Below are 19,180 nucleotides of genomic sequence, written 5' to 3' on the forward strand. Positions count from 1 at the left end.
ACGGGTGGCTATGTTACATCTTGACCTAGAAAAAGCTTTCGATCGCGTATCCCATGAAATTCTATTTAGTCTTTTGCAGTATATTAGTGTTGGGTCTGTGATTACTACTGGTGTGCAAATGTGTTACACTCACAGTTCAGCTAGCATAAGTGTGAACAAAACTGTTAGTGAAAGCTTCAGCGTTCAGTGTAGTATCAGGCAAGGGTGCCCATTATCATCATTATTGTTCGCAATTTTTCTCGAACCTTTCTGCTTAAAGATTCTCAACAATGATAAAATATACGGCTTCAGATTGCTCACAAGCGAAGTGAAAGTACTGTGTTATGCTGACGACATAGCAGTCTTCTGTGACGACAAGGAAAACGTTAAGGAAAGCGTTAAAGAAGCAGAGTTATTTTGCTCGCTCACGGGCAGTGTAATCAATTGGGAAAAATGTTTGGGCTTCTGGCACGGACCATGGGTCAACACTCCAGATTACTTCGCTAACATGAAATGGACTGTGACACCAGTCAAATATCTCGGAGTGCCCTTAGAACACTACCGCGATACCACCCAATACTGTAACGAAGAAACCAAACGTGTTAAAGAACTAACTGATAAATGGGGTGGGCGCGATTTCTCCGTTTTCGCGCGCGCTACAGTTTGCAACGTGTTTTTAGTCGCAAAAGTGTGGTATGTTCTTCAAGTGCTATGTATGTCTCGTGCCAACGTGCAAAAGTTACACAGAGTCTTCGCAGTGTTCGTGTGGCGTTCAACATGGGAAAGAACAAGTAGAACAAATTTATTTCGATCAGTCCGTAGCGGAGGACTAAGTTTAGTGCATTTATTTCTCAAGCAAGTTGTATCAAGGGTTATTTTTTTGCGCGACCAAAAGTACGGATTTCTGCGAACAATTTTGCAATTACGATTGAGTGACGTAATTCCTGAATTTATTGTATCGAGTACCAGAAAAGAAAGATGTGTTCGCGGCTTTCTTCGTGAGGTTGTTATGTCGTTTAGAATGCTAAAAGTTACATTTTCAATGGCGTATCTAAGTAATGTGTCAAAAAAGCGTTTATACAAAGATGTTATTGACATTATGTTACCAGTGCCTCTATATCGTGCCATGTACTGTGTGGGCTCCGAACGTGACGTGTTGAAACGTGTTAAAAGAATGACAGTCCGATCCTCAGTTAAAACGTTTTTCTTTCAGCTTCACACCAACACTCTTCCAGTAAAACCATGGTTGAAAGAGAAAGGACTGTTTGTACCATGGTCAGTTAACTGTCTCATCTGCTCAAAGCCTGAGACAATCGAACACATTTTCTTAGATTGCTGGGATGCAATATTCCACTGGGATGTCTTGCAGAGGACACTGAAACAAGAACTCCCTATATCACCCTACGGTATCCACTTTCTCCCGGTTGAAAATGAAAATGGCGTGCCCTATGACATGATCATGACTCTGAGCCTACACAGCATGTGGAAAACACGAATGGCCATACGAAATGCTGATGTGGACGCCAAATCAGCCAGACAGTATTTTATTGAAAGTGTCTCTCAAATAAGAGATGTGTATAAATTGCAGGTTGAGCCACCAGACTGGTTACCTGTGTTAGATACACTGGTAACCTTAAAGCGTTTTTAATACATGCACTAACACAAGGACACGTAATGCTCATTATAACACTTGTACCGGAGCACATCGGCACCAGCTCTGTGCCAGCGAGTGTGTGGAAGAAGACGTTGACGATCGTGTGGTTCGCGCTAGGTCGGTTTTCAACGAGCCAGCTTGTTTAACCGCTTCATCTAGTCTACCTGCCAAATACTCTTATTGCATTTGGTGGAGGTGCTGGGTAGTCCCCTTCAGCGTCCTGGAACTCCGCAGCCGTACGCTACCATCTGCCTTCACGATGACCGAGGACGCCGGCCCCTCGCGAGCTTCTCCCGCTCCCACACCTGTCGTGTGCTCTGGGGTGCTTCGTATGCGTGATCCTCCAGTCTTCAGTGGCACTGACGATCACGACGTGGAAGACTGGCTGGCCGAGTATGAACGTGTTAGTGCAAACAACAAGTGGGATGACCGCGACAAGCTGACTCACGCCATCTTTTATTTTACCGGCGTGGCCCACCTGTGGTTCAAGAACCATGAAGCTGATTTTACCACCTGGTCAGCTTTCAAAGAGACCCTCGTTTCGTTTTTCGGCCGGCCAGCGGTGCGCAAGCTTCGCGCTGAACACAGCCTCCGCGGACGATCTCAACAAATTGGTGAGACCTTCACCAGCTACATTGAGGATGTCATCGGCCTCTGTAGGCGGGCGAATGCGTCCATGTCGGAACCTGACAGAATCAAACACATAATGAAAGGCATCGACGATGACGCCTTTCATATGCTCATGGCCAAAAACCCACAAAGCGTTACTGAAGTTATTGAACTTTGCCAAAGTTTTGACGAGCTGCGTAAACAGCGCATCTCCACACGTCGCCCTGGAATGCAAACGGCTGACGTTTCAGATTTGGCTCCCAGCACCGCTAGTATTGATTACACCTCGTTGCTGCCTCAAATTCAGCAATACGTACGCGAGGAAGTGGCACGTCAGCTCTCTCTTGTGGCATCGGTCACTGAGCCTCTCCCCCCACTGTTTTTGCACACTGTTGCACACTGTTTTTTTCTCTCCAAAGTAAGGTGAATGCTTTGTATCTGTGACAGACCGGCAATAAAGAAAAAAAAAGGTTCCCGTGGTGTAGTGGTTATCACGTGCGCCTTACACGCGCAAGGTAACCGGTTCAATCCCGGGCGGGAACAAAGCTTTTCGTTTTTATTTCTATTGCGATCGTATACCGCAGAAGTAAAGGGGGAGCGAAATACTCTATTCCGTGCTCGGTTCCCGTGGTGTGGGGATTCTGCTTCCGGCCACCGAGCGTGATGGACATACGTTGACGGGCTCCGTAGCAGCGGCTTCAGCGGCCCAGAGCGGCCGCGGTAACAGGAGTGTCGTTGCGGACAACGAGTACCAAGTTGTTTTGCCGAGTTTGCCAACAGGGCGTTTTGTTGTGAACATAGTTTTTTTTTACATTGTGATATCAGGGCCCGCCCATACCGGGTGGAAAATTTCCGCGATGCGCTCGCCCCGTTATCGCTCCTGCCGGAAGTGGTGGCTCTCGGGGCCTACCGTATGAGCCACGTTTGGGCCGTGACCTTCAAAGACAACGAAGGTGTGAAGAACATCGTCAGTGTTGGTGAGCTACAGGTCAAGAAGGGCCGATGCCTCGTCATTGACCCCGCCAACCAGGATGTACGCTTAAAAGTGCATTGGCTGCTGCACACCGTTCCTGACGAGGACGTGCGTCTTGCCTTCGCGCCGTTTGGAAAGGTCACGGACGTCGCCCGCGACCGGTGGCGGGTGCATGGCGTGGCTGACAAGAACTCTACTACAAGACTGGTTACGCTCAAGTTGAAGCCGGGCGTAATGCTTGACGACCTCCCGCACCAGGTGAGCGCCGCCGGCGAGCTGGCTCTCGTGCTTGTGCCGGGCAGGGCCCCTCTCTGCCTACGCTGCCGCGGAACAGGCCATATTCGTCGCGACTGCCGCATACCGCGGTGTGGTGCGTGCCGACGCTTCGGTCACGAAGAGAGTCAGTGCGAGCGGACGTACGCAAGCGTGACCGGACCCGTGAGCAACGACGAGAACTCCGCCCTACTCATGGACGAGGTGGATATGGAAGACACATCGACCACGGCTAAGGAAGCAGCTGGCGAGGTGGCAGAGTCGGAGGCACGACTTCAGAAACAGGGGCAACATGTCGATGAAGCCGTCGCCACTGAACAGCAAGAGCAAGTGGAGGGCACTGTAGCCATGCCGAACCGTGAGGAAGAGAGCCCACCTGATCCGGGAGCGGCCTCCACCCCCCCCTGAACATGAAGACATGGACACCCATACCGGGCTTGCCAACTTGCAGGCGGGGAAACGTCCGCGCGACCAGACCAATAGCCTGACTACGACGCAGGACAGCAGCGGCGGAGACGAGCCACCGCCCAAAGCGCCAGGTATGAGGAGACCAACCTTAAAGCTGTGGCCGAACATTACGGCCGATCCACGGCAGGCGGGTAAACCGCCTCCGTAGTTCTGTACTGTGTTTAGCTTGAGGCGGGTTGGGGGGTTCGTGAGCGCAATGGCCGTCACCCTGAGCGCTATTCTCTTGGATATGTGTCAGGAACGAGGGCCCGAGTTGCATGTGAGTGTTGTTTTCGAGAGGTCGGGTTGTGTTCCCTTTTGTGGCATTCGACGCGGTTATCGGCGCGTCATTATAAACACTCGTCCCTGGGTAACTGTGATGGGCACCATTCTACCGTGTAGTCATGGCAGCTAATATCGAAGGAGCGCTACGTGTAGCCACGTTAAATGTACGAGGGCTCGGTGCAAGAAGGCGGCAATGTCAGCTAAGTCGCCTACTCTTAGATAACGACTTGCATCTTGTGGGAATCCAAGAAACCAAAATAGAGAGCCAAGAACTAACCGACAGAATGGTGTCCAATTTTCGTCCGCACTTTGACGTGTGTGTTTCTCACGCTGTTGGTGGATCAGGTGGTTGCGCTGTATTCATTCGAAGAAACTTTGGCATTTGTGTGCAGTCAGTGTTTTCGTGTGAAAGTGGGCGCCTTTTAGTGGCTGATTTTTGTTTTTGCGATAAGGATTTCCGTGTCATTTGTGTCTACGCACCGAATATTCAAACAGACCGGCGATCCTTCTTTGAGCGTCTTGAAGAGTACGTAAACTGTGACAAGGTGGTAATACTGCTGGGCGATTTTAACTGTGTATGCACTGCTGACGACCGCGCAAAATTTTCACACGTACGCGATAGGAGTGCTGAATTGAAAAATGCAGTGGTGCACGATTACGACTTGGAAGATATCGGTAGTGTCTTTGCCAGTGGTACTCACCCGCAGTTTACTCACTTCCAGCGTGATAGCCACGCTCGGCTAGATAGATTATATGTGTCAGCCGAATTGGTGCCCTTGTGTAGTGAATATGATGTGCAACCCATTGCATATAGCGATCACTGCTTGGTAACTGCCACCTTTGGGAAAAGACAGATCAAACACACCTTTAACTGGGACCTCTGGAAGTTGAACGCGCAGTTGCTGGATGACGATGCTTTCGTTGATGCTGTTGCGAAGGAACTAGAAAGCTTGATTTCAGTCGAATTAGCAAGCTTCGCCATTAAATGGGAAGAATTTAAACAGAAAATAAAAACAATGGCTATGGAAAGAAGCAGTGTCCTTCGGCATAACCTGAAACAGGCAGAAACGAACCTTCGCCAGCAACTGCAATTTTTCATCAGCAAGGAAAGTGTCCAGCCTGGTGTGTATGTTAACGAAATAAAGGAAGTGAAAGCCGAACTCGAAAGGGTAGACTCTGAGAAATACACAGCCGCCGTTGTGCGATCAAGGTCTGAGAAGCTGTGGGCGGGAGAAGCGCAAACAAAACGAGCCCTCTCAGACGAGAAAAGGTACGCGTGTGGGAAGGAAATCCGCCAGCTAGCTAAAGGCAATGATATCACGTCCGACCAAAACGACATCAAGCAAGGGATCGCCGATCACTTCAAAGCCTTCTTGAGTCATCCACGTGAACCTAAAGATGGCTACCAGATGGAATTCCTTTCATTGATGCCAAGGCTAGATGAAGAAGTTAAGACACGGCTTGAACATCCCATTACCCTGAGTGAGATAGAGTGCGCAATAGACGAGTTGGCCCCCGGTAAAGCACCTGGGCCTGATGGATTAGGCGCCACTTTCTATAAAACTTTTAAGTCTGCGCTGGCTCATGTCCTCCAAGCAGTTATTAGCGAAGCGTACGACCGAAAAAGATTGCCCTTGTCTTTCACAACATCGCATATCGTACTAATCCCAAAAAGTGATGACGAAAGGAAACGTTTGTTGCCTGGCTCATATCGCCCTATAACTCTAGTCAACGTTGACTATAAGGTATTCACGAAAGTTTTAGCGAAACGACTGCAAAGTGTCATCAACTCATTGGTAGGGCCTCACCAGACTTGTGGCATTAAAGGCCGCAGTATTACAACAAATGTACACGTGGTTCGAAGTGTGCTAGAGTGTTGCGACGCGATTGGCGATTACGTCGCAATGATGCAGATAGATTTGGCGAAAGCCTTCGACCTCGTCTCGCACAAGGCTCTGCTATGCATACTGGAACATACAAATGTTGGCAGTGTGATAACGGAAGGTGTCACGATGGCGAACAAAGACTGCTCAACGCGAATTATTGTTAATGGGGAGCTCACCGATAGCTTTCGTGTGCTCTCGTCGGTGCGTCAAGGATGCCCGCTTTCGCCCCTTCTGTTTGCTGCTTACCTCGAGCCACTCTGTTTGGCCATTAAGAACAACCACCGCATAGCAGGCTATCGACTACAGGCAGCACACGTTAAAATATTGGCGTATGCAGACGACATCGCGATTCTCTGCATAAATAAAGCCAGTATTAAAGAGGCAACTACTGTAGTCGAAAAATTTTGCGATTCAGCTGGAGCCCAGATAAATTGGGATAAAAGTTATGGCTTCTGGCATGGGAGTTGGGAAGACACGCCGGAGACCTTTTCTCGATTGAATTGGTCAAAGTTACCTACACAGTACCTGGGGGTGCCTCTCGGAAGTTACCGTGAGGCCAAACCGTACTGGCTCGACCAAGCTTCGAGAGCAAAGGAAAAGGCTGACGGTTGGAGAGGAAAGCAATTGTCAATGTTTTTTAGAGCCACTGTTTGCCACCTCTTTTTAGTTTCTAAGATATGGTATGTTATGAATGTGTTGTGTGCTGCGCGGGTAAGCGTACAAAAAATTCACCGCATTTTCGCTACTTTCATTTGGGCCTCTACCTGGGAGAGGGCGAGTCGAACAAACTTGTTTCTACCGGTCAAGAAAGGTGGGCTGGGTCTGGTTCACTTGTTTTTGCGGCAAATTGTGTCACGCTTTGTGTTTCTGCGGGATCAAAATGATCTCTTTCTTCGAACAATAGTACAAGTACGGCTGGGCAGACTTCTTCCGGGATTCGTTGTTTCGTCGGCTCAGAACATGCCGGGAACTGTGAAAGGATACCTGCGTGAAGTGGTGATGTCATATAGGATGTTAAATGTGCGTTTCTCACAGCAGTATCTGTCCACCGTTACAAAGAAAAAATTGTACAGAGATCTTGTGGACACGATGCTACCTGTACCTTTGTATCGTTCGCCACACCGTGGAGGCCCCGGACAGGACATTCTAAAAAGAGTCAATAAAATGCCAGTAAGGCCATCGACTAAGTCCTTCTTCTTCCAATTACATTCAAACACACTTCCCGTTAAGACCTGGCTTCATAGCAAGGGTATTTTCATCCCCTCGAACACCAACTGCTTTTTATGTAAAAAACCAGAAACAATAGAACATGTTTTCCTAGATTGCTGGGTCCCGATCTTTCACTGGGACGTTCTGCAGAGAACGCTGAAGAAGCAGTTACCCCTGGACCCGTATGGGATACGCTTTTTGCCAATAGATACCTCAGAGCAAGTAGCGTACGACCTCATTATGGTCCTGGGCCTCCACGCTATGTGGAAAACTCGCATGCAATTTGAACATGCACACTTGGTTGTAATACCGGTGCGAGAACACTTCATTGAGAGTGTTGTTTACGTGAGAGACGCTTATAAATCACTGCCTGATCCACCACAATGGATGTATGTACTCGATGAACTGGTGTCTCTGAAAAAATTTTAGTGCTGTGTTGGCCAAAGTGTAGCTGGCACGTTTTATCATTTGTAACCCTTGATTTTGTACGTCGACGATGGCAATAAAGAAAAAAAAAAGGTTCCCGTGGTGTAGTGGTTATCACGTGCGCCTCCCACGCGCAAGGTCCCCGGTTCGATCCCGGGCGGGAACAAAGCTTTTCGTTTTTATTTCTATTGCGATCGTATACGCGCAGAAGAAAAGGGGGAGCGAAATACTCTACTCCGTGCTCGGTTCCCGTGGTGTAGTGGTTATCACGTGCGCCTCACACGCGCAAGGTCCCCGGTTCGGTCCCGGGCGGGAACAAAGCTTTTCGTTTTTATTTCTATTGCGATCGTATACGCGCAGAAGAAAAGGGGGAGTGAAATACTCTACTCCGTGCTCGGTTCCCGTGGTGTAGTGGTTATCACGTGCGCCTTACACGCGCAAGGTAACCGGTTCAATCCCGGGCGGGAACAAGGCTTTTCGTTTTTATTTCTATTGCGATCGTATACGCGCAGGAGAGAAGGGGGAGCGAAATACTATACTCCGTGCTCGGTTCCCGTGGTGTAGTGGTTATCACGTGCGCCTCACACGCGCAAGGTCCCTGGTTCGATACCGGGCGGGAACAAAGCTTTTCGTTTTTATTTCTATTGCGATCGTATACGCGCAGAAGAAAAGGGGGAGCGAAATACTCTACTCCGTCCTCGGTTCCCGTGGTGTCATTCTGCTTCCGGCCACCGAGCGTGACGGTTCGTGGAATCATGGCCTCTTCAAGGGCAGCGACAGCGGTCACTTTTGGCCGCGGTAACAGGACTAACGACGATAAGGAATACCCGTTTATTCTGCCTCAATTGCCAAAAGGACGAGTGGCGATTAACATCGTGTTTTTGCACGGGGATGTGCGTGCCAGACCCTACAAGGTCGAGGATTTTAGGGACGCCCTGCTGCCGACGGGCTTGCTACCGGAGGTGGTGTGCATAGGGGCGTACCAGATAAACCACGTCTGGGCGGTGACCCTCACGGATGCAACCGCCACGAAACGGCTGATAGCCCACAAGAAACTGCAGGTGAAGGGACGACGGTGCGTTATCGTCGACCCACAGGACCAGCACGTGAAGCTTAGGCTTCACTGGCTACTGTACGGCGTGGCAGACGAGGACGTCCGGACTGCGTTCGCAGCTTTCGGCAAGGTGGAGGAGGTAAGCCGGGAAAGGTGGCGCGTCCAAGGCATGGGGGACAAGACGTCAACCACCAGGACCGTGCTGCTCAAGCTGAAGAGCGGCGTCAAAGTGGAGGACCTTCCTCATCAGGTCCGCGACGGCGAAGAGTTGGCCTTAGTAGTTGTTCCCCCCTGGCCTATGCAGTGCTTGCGTTGCCAGAGCACGGGACACGTCCGCCGGGAATGTAAAGTCCCCCGCTGTTCACGGTGCAAACGTTTCGGCCACGAGGACGCTGATTGCGTGAAATCATACGCCGCCGTGACGGGCCCGGCTGCGACTGACGTTGCGGCAGAGAACGTCATGGACGTGGTGGAGGCGGAGGACGCTGCCAAAGGAGCCGGAGAGCCGGTGCCACTTGCGACGAGCGGTGCTGCGTTGGCCGGGAACGCAGACGGCAAGGAGGCTGAGGCCGCTGCGATGCAGAGTGCGTCGGCACAAGTCGCGACTACAGAAGATCAGGCGACGGGGGGCGTTAGTGGAGATGCACCCATCGACGACACGAAGGCAATGCAACAGGACGAGGCCGTCAATGACGACGACCGGACTACGACTCCCGCTCCAGTCAAGCGCACCCACGACGAGACAAAGGACCGAGATGAGGGTGCAACGAGCTCCAACGAGGGACCGCCCACAAAGACGCCTCTTGGGAGGCGAATGGGCTTCAAGCCAAAGCCCAACATTCCGCCGGAGACAACGCCTGGCGACAAAGCACCTCCCCCGAACAACGCCGGCAAGCCGGAAGGTTCCAGAGACGGCTAGCCGAGGGCTAGTCGTGAAGGGTAAGCACCATGCTCCGGGCCTACTTCATTCTTTAGTACAGCATGGCACCTGACCCGTCTCTCAGTATTGCCACCCTAAACGTGCGAGGCTTGGCGGCTAGCCGTAGGCAAATCAAGTCCTACGGTTGGTCGCTGACCACGACATAGATGTTTTAGCTGTCCAGGAGACCAAGGCAGACGGGGAGGAGGAGACCGGGAGCATGGTGCGGCGTTTCACGACTAGATATTATGCGGTCGTGAGCCTCGCGGTAGGGTCGTCCGCCGGTTGTGTCCTGTTTGTTAAGAAGTTGCCAAACCTTGTAGTACAGAGTGTGTTTTCATGTCAATCCGGAAGGATTGTATTTTGCGATTTTGTTTTTTGTGAAGTTCAATTTCGAGTTATATGCATATATGCGCCAAATGGTGTAGAAGAACGGGCATTAATTTTTTCGAATCTTGTTCAGTATATTAGCAGTGAAAAGTGCATGCTTTTGTTGGGAGATTTCAACTGTGTTTTGAGTGCTCGGGACCGATCCAATAATGGCGGTATCCGCGATAAAAGCAGTCATATATTGTCTAAGCTGATTAGCGAAAATGAACTAGACGATGTATGCGAGTGTCTGGAGGGAGAGCGGGAAGTGATGTATACGCGATTTCAAGGAAGTAGTCATGCGCGGTTAGACCGTTTGTACATGTCACAGGACATGATTCCAAAGTGCCACAGTTATTCTGTTGCACCTGTGTCGTTCTCAGATCACTGCTTGGTAGTTGCGCTAGGGGCGTATCAGATGAGTCACGTATGGGCAGTAACATTCAAGAACGGTGAAGCTGTGAAGCAAATGCTATGTGCAAGAGAGGTCACGGTCAAAGAGCGGCGTTGCATGGTTATCGATCCTAGGAACCAAGCAGTGCGTCTAAAGGTACATTGGATGCTTCACAACCTTCCGGATGAGGATGTGTGCGAAGCCTTGGCACCCTTCGGCACTGTCAAGGACATTACTCGAGAACGGTGGCGTGTTCAAGGACTGCGAGATAAAGGTTCGTCAACACGGCTTGTCAATTTAGTGTTGCGGAAGGGACTGACAGTGGAAGACGTGCCACATTTGTTGCGTGTCGCGGGGGAACAGGTCTTGGTAGTAGCACCAGGCAGAGCACCGCTTTGCCTTCGGTGAAGCAATACCGGACACATCCGTCGGGATTGCCGCGCTCCTCGTTGCGCACTCTGCCGTCGCTATGGGCATGACGAGTCGCAGTGCGTGAAAACATACGCGAGCGTGACAGGGCCAGCAGCAAAAGAGGAGATGGTTGAGCTTCTAATGGATGAAGCCGATGTTGCTGAAGTGTCTCCTGGTGATGCGGATCAGACGAAGGTACCGGTGACGCCCTCTGAGCAAGAGCCACGGGGACCAGAGGAGGGAAAACCGCCCGGGACAAGTGAGCCTGGAGATGAAGTGAAACAGAGCGCAAAAAACGACCCAAACATGGTTGACAACGTAGATATAGAACCATCAAGCACCGATACGACTTGCAGCGACGAAGCGTATGCTGAGGAAATGGAAGTAGCTGGCGTAAGCGGGTCCGTCGTGAAAAGAACTCGCGACCAAACCGACCGCGAGGACGGCGATTTAGGAGAACCTTCAAGCGAGGAACCGCCTGCAAAATCGGTGGTTACGCGTCGGCCGACCTTTCGACCGAAACCAATTATCCCGCCGGATAGACAACCGGCGGCTACCAAGCTCAAGTAGGACGTGAACACGTGCCTGCGAAGGCACACGGGCGGAGAACCACGCACCATGGCTACAATATCGAGAAAGGTCGTGTGCTACGCATCCAAGGTACGCGTGAAGACGGTTTTTGGAAATTGTGGGAATCTGTGTATACTGACATGCATGCATCTGTTGGACGTTATGCACGTTGTGCGTAGGCGCGGAATGCACAATATGCGGTCAGTTTGTTTTTAATCGACAATGACAGTGAATCTGGTGAGAGGACTGCGAGCGGCCACGCTTAATGTACGTGGCTTTGCCGCAAGACGTCGGCAATATCAGGTCAGTCGCCTCCTTGCTGAAAATGAACTGGATCTTGTTGCAGTACAAGAAACAAAGGTTGAAAGCGAAGAACAAACTGATCGCATGGTAGCCACTTTTAGGATGTATTATAACGTTTGTGTGTGCCATGCTGTGGGGACGTCCGGGGGCTGTTTACTTTTGATACGAAAGAGTTTGGGTATCACTGAGTAGGCGCTCACTGTAAGTGAAACTGGTCGTCTTATCGTTTTTGATTTTTCTTTCAGTGGTTTTCAGTGGAGACTTATTTGTGTGTATGCGCCCAATGATATGCATGAAGGAAATGTGTTTTTCGCCGAAGTTGAACAGTATCTAAGTTGTGATTGCGATAGGTATATCATATTTTTGGGGGACTTCAATTGCTTCTGTTATGCTCAAGATCGCGCTAAGCGAACCGCAGTGCGGGACAAAAGTGCTCTGTTTTTGAACACCCTAGTTCAGGAACACAACTTAGAAGATGTTGGCCGTCTCTTAATCGGTACAACACAACTGCAATATACGCATTGTCAGCGTGGCAGTCAGGCGAGATTGGATGGAGCGTATGTTTCGCTTGACCTTGTACCAATATGTAACGGCTATGTTGCACAGCCGGTCTCTTTCAGCCGTCATAGTATGGTGTTTTTTACCATTGGCACCCGACCAAAACAGTCACGTTTCAACTGGCAGCTTTGGAAATTTAATCAAAACCTTCTTGAAGATGAATGCTTTGTTACCATTGTAAAAGAAGAAATAGCAAAAGTAGTAAACGACCAGCCAAGGGACTATATGCGGAAGCATGGGAAGAGCTAAAAATTAAAGTTAAAATGATCGCGATTGAAAGGGGATGTGCTAGGCGCCACAATGAAAAAATTAAGGAAAAGGAGCTCCAACGACAGCTCGAGTTCTTGCTTGAGGTGGAGAGTGCCGAACCTGGAAAGTTTACAGTTGATATTGGCACCGTTAAAAACGAATTGGAAGCTATTGACATTAGAAAATATAAGGCTGCTGTGATTCGGGCGCGAGCAGAGAGGCTATGAGTTGATGAGAGGCCAAACAAACGCGCCCTGGCCGATGAAAAGAGGTATGCTATGAAGAATGAAATTCAACAAATCAGGTATGATGATAAGATCACATCGGATCAAAAAATGATAGAAAACGCCTTTGCAGAGCACTATCGGAAACTTTTTGGTGAAAGGAAACTGGTGGATTTAGGGTTTGAAAAAGATTTCTTGAATGCCATGCCGCAACTTGATGATGACGTAAGAGAGAGATTAGAAGAACCGATCAGCAAACGTGACATCGAGCATGCGATAGAAGAGCTGGCTGACGGAAAGGCGCCGGGACCGGATGGGCTGGGATCTGCTTTTTATAAAGCTTTCGCACCTGAAGTGTCATATATATTATTACAAGTGTTCGCTGAGGCATACGAGAAAAAGCAAGTACCTCCGTCATTTCGTAGTGGCCATATGGTCCTAATCCCAAAAACAGACGATCACGAGAAGCTTCTATCAGTAAGCTCATATAGATCAATTAGTCTTACAAATACAGACTACAAGGTATTAATGAAAATCCTGGCGAAGAGGCTACAAACTGTGATCAAAGACATTGTCGGGCCCCACCAAACATGTGGCATCAAAGGGCGCACCATTTCCACCAACACTCATGTGGCACGCAGTGTACTCGAATGCTGTGACGCCTTTTCAGGTCGAGTTGCCATGCTGCAGCTCGACCTAGCGAAGGCATTTGATCGAGTGTCACATGAAGTGCTGTTTCATATTCTTAATTACGTAAACGTTGGCAATGTTATTATGGAAGGAGTAAAAATGGCATACCGGGACTGTACTATACAGATTATCATTAATAAAAACCGGAGTGAAAGGATTTCAGTCAAATCCAGCGTCCGGCAAGGATGTCCGCTCAGCCCCCTGCTTTTTGCGGTGTACCTTGAGCCATTCTGTTTAGCCGTGATCCGTAGCGATAATATTAGAGGATTTAGACTGCAAAGGACCGAAGTAAAATTGTTGGCGTACGCGGATGACATTGCTGTTTTCTGCGATGATCGAGAAAGTATCCGAGAAGTCGTTCGCGTGGCAAAAGAGTACTGCAAGAAAACAGGATCTGAAATAAATTGGGAAAAAAGTTGTGGCATTTGGCATGGTCATTGGGACGTAACGCCAGATTGTTTTGCATCGGCGCGCTGGACGACCACACCAGCAAAATATCTGGGAGTGCCACTCCAGCATTACAAAGATAGCAAGGATTACTGGTTGGACGAAACTAATAAGATGAACGAAAAATCAGGTGGCTGGATGGGACGAGGCTTGTCAATGTTCGGCCGCGCTAGTGCTTGTAACTTGTTTTTAGTAGCCAAAGTGTGGTACGTAATGCAAATTCCGTTCATGGCTAGAGTGAATGTGCAAAAGATACATAGGGTATTCGCTGTGTTTATTTGGGGTTCCAGTTGGGAAAGGGTCAGCCGCAGTAATTTGTTTCGGTTAGTTCGCACTGGTGGACTGGGTCTCGCTCACTTGTATATCAAGCAGCTTGTGTCGCGCTTTTTCTTTTTACGAGACCAAAGTGTTGGTTTCTTGCGAACAGTAATTCAGGTACGGCTGGCAAAAGTTCTGCCAGAGTTCATTATAGCGTCTTGTGAAGACAGAGGGCAAAGTGTGACTGGATATATGCGTGAAGTGGTTATGTCTTTTCGTATCTTGCATGCGAGGTTTTCCTTGGAATATTTATGTACCATCACAAAGAAAAAGCTCTATAAGGATTTAGTGGATGTTGATGCCAATACCTATATACCGAACTGTAAACTGTGGAGGACCAGGAAATGACGTTTTGAAGAGAGTAAGAAGGATGCCCGTACGATCTACAGTTAAAAGTTTCTTTTTTAAAGTGCATACAAATACATTGCCAGTAAAGACATGGTTAGAACAGAAAGAAATTTACGTGCCATGGACAGCTAACTGCTTGCTCTGCAAAAAACCGGAGACCATTGATCATGCTTTCATTGACTGTTGGGATGCAATATTTTATTGGGACATCCTACAACGAACGCTCAAAAAGATCTTCCAATCACACCGATAGGTATACGTTTCTTGGCCACTGATAATCAAGGTGAAATACCGTACGATACGTTCATGCTCCTGAGCCTCCACAGCTTGTGGAAGACAAGAATGTCGGTCCGCCATGCTGATATAAATGTTCGCACGACACGTGAAAATTTCATTCTCAGTATTGCAGAAGTTAGAGAACATTATCAAGCACAAACCGAGCCTCCTGAATGGGTGGCTATTCTTGATGACCCTGTAAATTTGAAAAGATTTTAATATGACTACGTCAGTCAAGTGCGCTCTGATGTATTTTATACGTGTGCTCATGTTTTTGTTTTTGTGTATTTCTGTCAAAGCAGGCAATAAAGAAAAAAAAACGGTTCCTGTGGTGTAGTGGTTATCACGTGCGCCTCACACGCGCAAGGTCCCAGGTTCGATCCCGGGCGGGAACGAAGCTTTTTCATTTTTTATTTCTATTGCGATCGTATACGCGCAGAAGAAAAGGGGGAGCGAAATAGGGTGCTCGGTTCCCGTGGTCTAGTGGTTATCATGTGCGCCTCACACGCGCAACGTCCCCGGTTCGACACCGGGCGGGAACAAAGCTTTTTCATTTTTATTTCTATTGCGATTGTATACGCGCAGAAGAAAAGGGGGAGCGAAATACTCTACTCCGTGCTCGGTTCCCGTGGTGTGATTCCACTTCCGGACATCGTCGGGTACGGACGTGGTTGACATGAGCTCCGTCAGCATCGGAGCGGCTTCAGCGGCCGAACAGGGCCGCGGTACCAGGACAAGTATGAACGAGGATTCGGAGTATCAGGTGCTGCAGCCACAATTACCAACTGGGCGAGTTGTTTTGAACACTTTGTTTTTACACGCAGACATGCATGCTAGACCGTATCGCGTGGAACATTTCCGGGACTTGCTGGCAAGTTTGAAGTTGCTGCCCGAAGTAGTTGCGCTAGGGGCGTATCAAATGAGTCACGTATGGGCAGTAACATTCAAGAACGGTGAAGCTGTGAAGCAAATGCTATGTGCAAGAGAGGTCAAGGTCAAAGAGCGGCGTTGCATGGTTATCGATCCTGGGAACCAAGCAGTGCGTCTAAAGGTACAGGGTCGTCCACTCTTGGGGTGAACACGGCTCCGCGTGGCCGCGCTCCGCGCAGCGCCACTGCCTCCGGCGCGGCCGCGCATCGAAGCAAATCCGCGCAGGCGCACATGTGCCTAGGGGAGGTGCTTCGCGTCGTCTGCTACAGCGCTGGCGCGTGCCGCTCTGGCTTTGCAGTGGAATGAATACACGGCGCTAAACGCAGGCGGCCGAGCGCCCGAGGTGGCGTCGCGGGTAAGCGCGCTTCCCTAACTGAATCATTTTCCGGCTGGTTTCGTCTACAGCTTGTGAACATCCTGCTTAATCAAAGTGCATAAGCAGAAGCAAGCTTCTCAGCACATAAACCACTTTTTTTTTGTAATTGACGAGGGTAAACGAGCAAAGTTATGCTTGCGCGCTCTTTATTAGGCCAGGCCCATTTTTTTTTTACTGCCACAACTATTGGTGCCGTGCATCCGGAGAAACCCATCAGGTGCGCTTTTCACGATTTCTGTCATGACGTGTTGAGACTAGCGCGCTGTTTCGTGCATCTCTTGATGCTATACCGAATTTGGTTATTTGACACCAGCCATAAGTTTCGCAGAGAATTTGAGAGCGATTGTTCATTCGTGCTTATATATTTGATCATGTGTGTCATCGATTCTACCATTAAGGCGGGCAAGAAAGAGTACTTTGACAGTAACTAAGGGGTGACATCCGCTGCTCCAAGGCTCTGTTATGGCCGCGTTTATACCACTTGTAGGTGTGCGTGGATCGCTTTACGTTGTGTAGGAAACTGCTCTCTCCGGCATAGCAACTGATTTGGAATTAACTTTACGCCAAATTTTCATCTTTCTAGATCGAATAAAATACAGTTTATTTTTATTGTCAGACTGCATGTAATATCGCCAAAGCGGCGCCGGTCCTTCGACGCATACATTACGCTCCGGGAAGTCGCGTTCTCAATTAAAGGGATCGTCGGTCAATTGTTTGATAGCATTGATAAGCTCGTGTAAAGTAGGTGGCGCGGACCTTTCCTTACTTATTCACATTTTTTTTCGTATCCCTGGAGTCGATGCACGAAGCATTCGAATTCTGTGTGTCTGTTCATTTTGAATAGGTGGTTGGAGTGGGAAATGTATAATCGACGCGTTAGTTTTCCAGCTTACATTATGTCTTGCCGGGTAATTAAGTCGTTATTCGCTTGCACTTCATTTCACCATTACCTCGGAATAGGTCAAATGCATATTCCCACTAAAATTTAATAATTTGGTAATTGTGGGGTATACGTGCCGAAGCGACACATGGCCTCTGCGTTACGACATAGAGGTGGACAGCGGATAAATTTTGTATGATGACTTGATTTATCTTTTTTTAGGTGGGAGAGAGGGGAGGAGGTTAGGCTGAGTGGGTGAAACCAAATTATGAATACCGTCAAAGGAACGACAGGAGCGCACAAGTCATGCTGCTGCCATCGTGGGGAAGTCGCCGGCTCATGCGACTTCCCCACGACGGCGTGATTTATGTGGTGGTCATGACGCCGGCCCGGTGTCTTCTGCCGGCCACCTGCCGGTAAACCATTTGCAATAGCCAATTTGCTGACGATTTGCAATAGCCAAGCCCGGCCCGACCTAGATGGCTACGGTCGGGCCGTCTATTCTTTCACTGGCCATGGGCGTCTCGGCCTGATTTACCGCCGTGCGCATTTTTTTGCTTTGGTATGCAACGTCTTTAATCAGATTACGATGCTGATATGCTGCTGCCAACGCCTGCTCAACTAAGTGGCTGGTCGCTCACAAGTACAGGTTCTGGGATGACTCGTTCAAGCGAGACACCAGATGTGAAATCTGGTGAAACGGTGAAATCCATTGAACGCATTTCTATCGGCTTGCATGGACATCACGTTATCAGCTTTCGAAAATAGATTTCTTTTTATTCGATTGCTGGTTGCATCTCGGCGATAAAAACGCTTGAACAGTGTGGGATCATTTCATTTCTCCGGTGCACTTTCGGAAACTAGCCATGTCGCGGGTGCCGGAAAACGAACGACGACGCATCGTAGATCTGTGCCTACAGAGCTATTCTCAACGAGTTATATCGGAGATGACAAATAGGCCACTGAAAACTGTAAATCGAATCATCCAGGCAAACAAAAAGGACGGAAGAATTGCGGATGCTCCCCGTAAAGGCAGGAAGAAAGTCACATCTGAAGCTGAAGACATGGCCGTTGTTGCGGTGGCGGCTGCAAACCCCACCTCAACTGTTCGAGAAATTAAGAACAGCCTCAGGCTAGGTGGCGTCTCCGACACGACGATCAAGCGTCGCCTCTACGCGGCAGGTCTCAAGAGCAGAACTGCGGCGCAAAAGCCAATAGTGAGTGCGGCCAACAAAAAAAAAGCGATTAGAATTCGCCCTGGAACACGAACATTGGACTGAAGACGAATGGAAAAAAGTCGTCTTCACAGACGAGTCCACCTTTACGACAAGATGGGACCAGAGGCAGCGAGTTTGGCGCCCCGACAACTGTCGGTAAGCATAATTATAGCATGAACTCTCGTGTCCTAGAACATGTGCATCAACTTAGATCTCGTAGAGATATGGAAACGAAGATAGGTATATAATTTTGTCACTAGGGTGTATTCGAATTATATTTCGGGTTACGCTTCTCTCACCGTGTTTTAAATTAAGTATTACGCGGATAAATGTGATCTGTTGAACCATACTGTCACCATAAGAGGTTTTGGGTTTCAGTTGAGATGAGATACGTCTGTGTAAGCCGTATTTACTTTCTTACAAAAAATGTTAAAAATTGTTAAACCAAAGACAATATTCGATTTACTGGCGCTGTACTGGACACATCTGGAACAACACGAACAAATGTTTGCCTGAATGACCGCCGCGGTAGTTCAGTGCTTACGGTGTGCGGCTGCTGACCCGAAAGACGCGGGTTCGATCGCGGCGGTAGCATTTGGATGGAGGCGAAATGCAAGAGGCCTGTGTACTGTGCGATGTCCGTGCGCAATAAAGAACCCCGGATGGTCGAAATCATCCACAGCCCTCCACTACGGCGTCTCTCATAGCCCAAGTCGCTTTGGTACTTTAAACCCCATAAACCATAAATTGAAGCTGGGCACACATCGTTATCTGTGTTGGTACTGGTGTTTTAGGTGTAACGTCTTGATGCGACATAGGCTAGGAGGAACGCCAACGCCTAGGGCTTGGGAAGAATCTCGACCATCTGGGCGATCTTTAACGTGTTCTGAAATCGCACAAATCAAG

The 19,180-nt window shown here is 49.0% G+C and overlaps 1 protein-coding gene and 7 non-coding genes across 8 annotated transcripts; all 8 read left to right on the forward strand.

Moving 5' to 3' along the window:
* The first annotated feature begins 487 nt into the window (after positions 1-487).
* On the forward strand, positions 488-1,635 carry LOC125943289 (uncharacterized). Its single transcript, XM_049662216.1, has one exon. It carries the CDS (start codon positions 488-490, stop codon positions 1,625-1,627), a length of 1,140 nt encoding a protein of 379 aa, XP_049518173.1. The 3' UTR covers positions 1,628-1,635.
* A 1,077-nt stretch (positions 1,636-2,712) lies between these two features.
* Positions 2,713-2,785, forward strand: Trnav-uac (transfer RNA valine (anticodon UAC)). Its single transcript has one exon. It is a non-coding gene; the product is annotated as a tRNA-Val (tRNA).
* A 5,049-nt stretch (positions 2,786-7,834) lies between these two features.
* Trnag-ccc (transfer RNA glycine (anticodon CCC)) lies at positions 7,835-7,907 on the forward strand. Its single transcript has one exon. It is a non-coding gene; the product is annotated as a tRNA-Gly (tRNA).
* A 79-nt stretch (positions 7,908-7,986) lies between these two features.
* On the forward strand, positions 7,987-8,059 carry Trnav-cac (transfer RNA valine (anticodon CAC)). The gene has a single exon. It is a non-coding gene; the product is annotated as a tRNA-Val (tRNA).
* A 79-nt stretch (positions 8,060-8,138) lies between these two features.
* On the forward strand, positions 8,139-8,211 carry Trnav-uac (transfer RNA valine (anticodon UAC)). Its single transcript has one exon. It is a non-coding gene; the product is annotated as a tRNA-Val (tRNA).
* A 79-nt stretch (positions 8,212-8,290) lies between these two features.
* Positions 8,291-8,363, forward strand: Trnav-cac (transfer RNA valine (anticodon CAC)). Its single transcript has one exon. It is a non-coding gene; the product is annotated as a tRNA-Val (tRNA).
* A 6,830-nt stretch (positions 8,364-15,193) lies between these two features.
* On the forward strand, positions 15,194-15,266 carry Trnav-cac (transfer RNA valine (anticodon CAC)). The gene has a single exon. It is a non-coding gene; the product is annotated as a tRNA-Val (tRNA).
* Positions 15,267-15,340: 74 nt separating this feature from the next.
* Positions 15,341-15,413, forward strand: Trnav-cac (transfer RNA valine (anticodon CAC)). Its single transcript has one exon. It is a non-coding gene; the product is annotated as a tRNA-Val (tRNA).
* Positions 15,414-19,180: the final 3,767 nt, after the last annotated feature.

Source organism: Dermacentor silvarum, chromosome 1 (genome assembly GCF_013339745.2).
Source record: "Dermacentor silvarum isolate Dsil-2018 chromosome 1, BIME_Dsil_1.4, whole genome shotgun sequence".
Classification (NCBI taxonomy): domain Eukaryota; kingdom Metazoa; phylum Arthropoda; class Arachnida; order Ixodida; family Ixodidae; genus Dermacentor; species Dermacentor silvarum.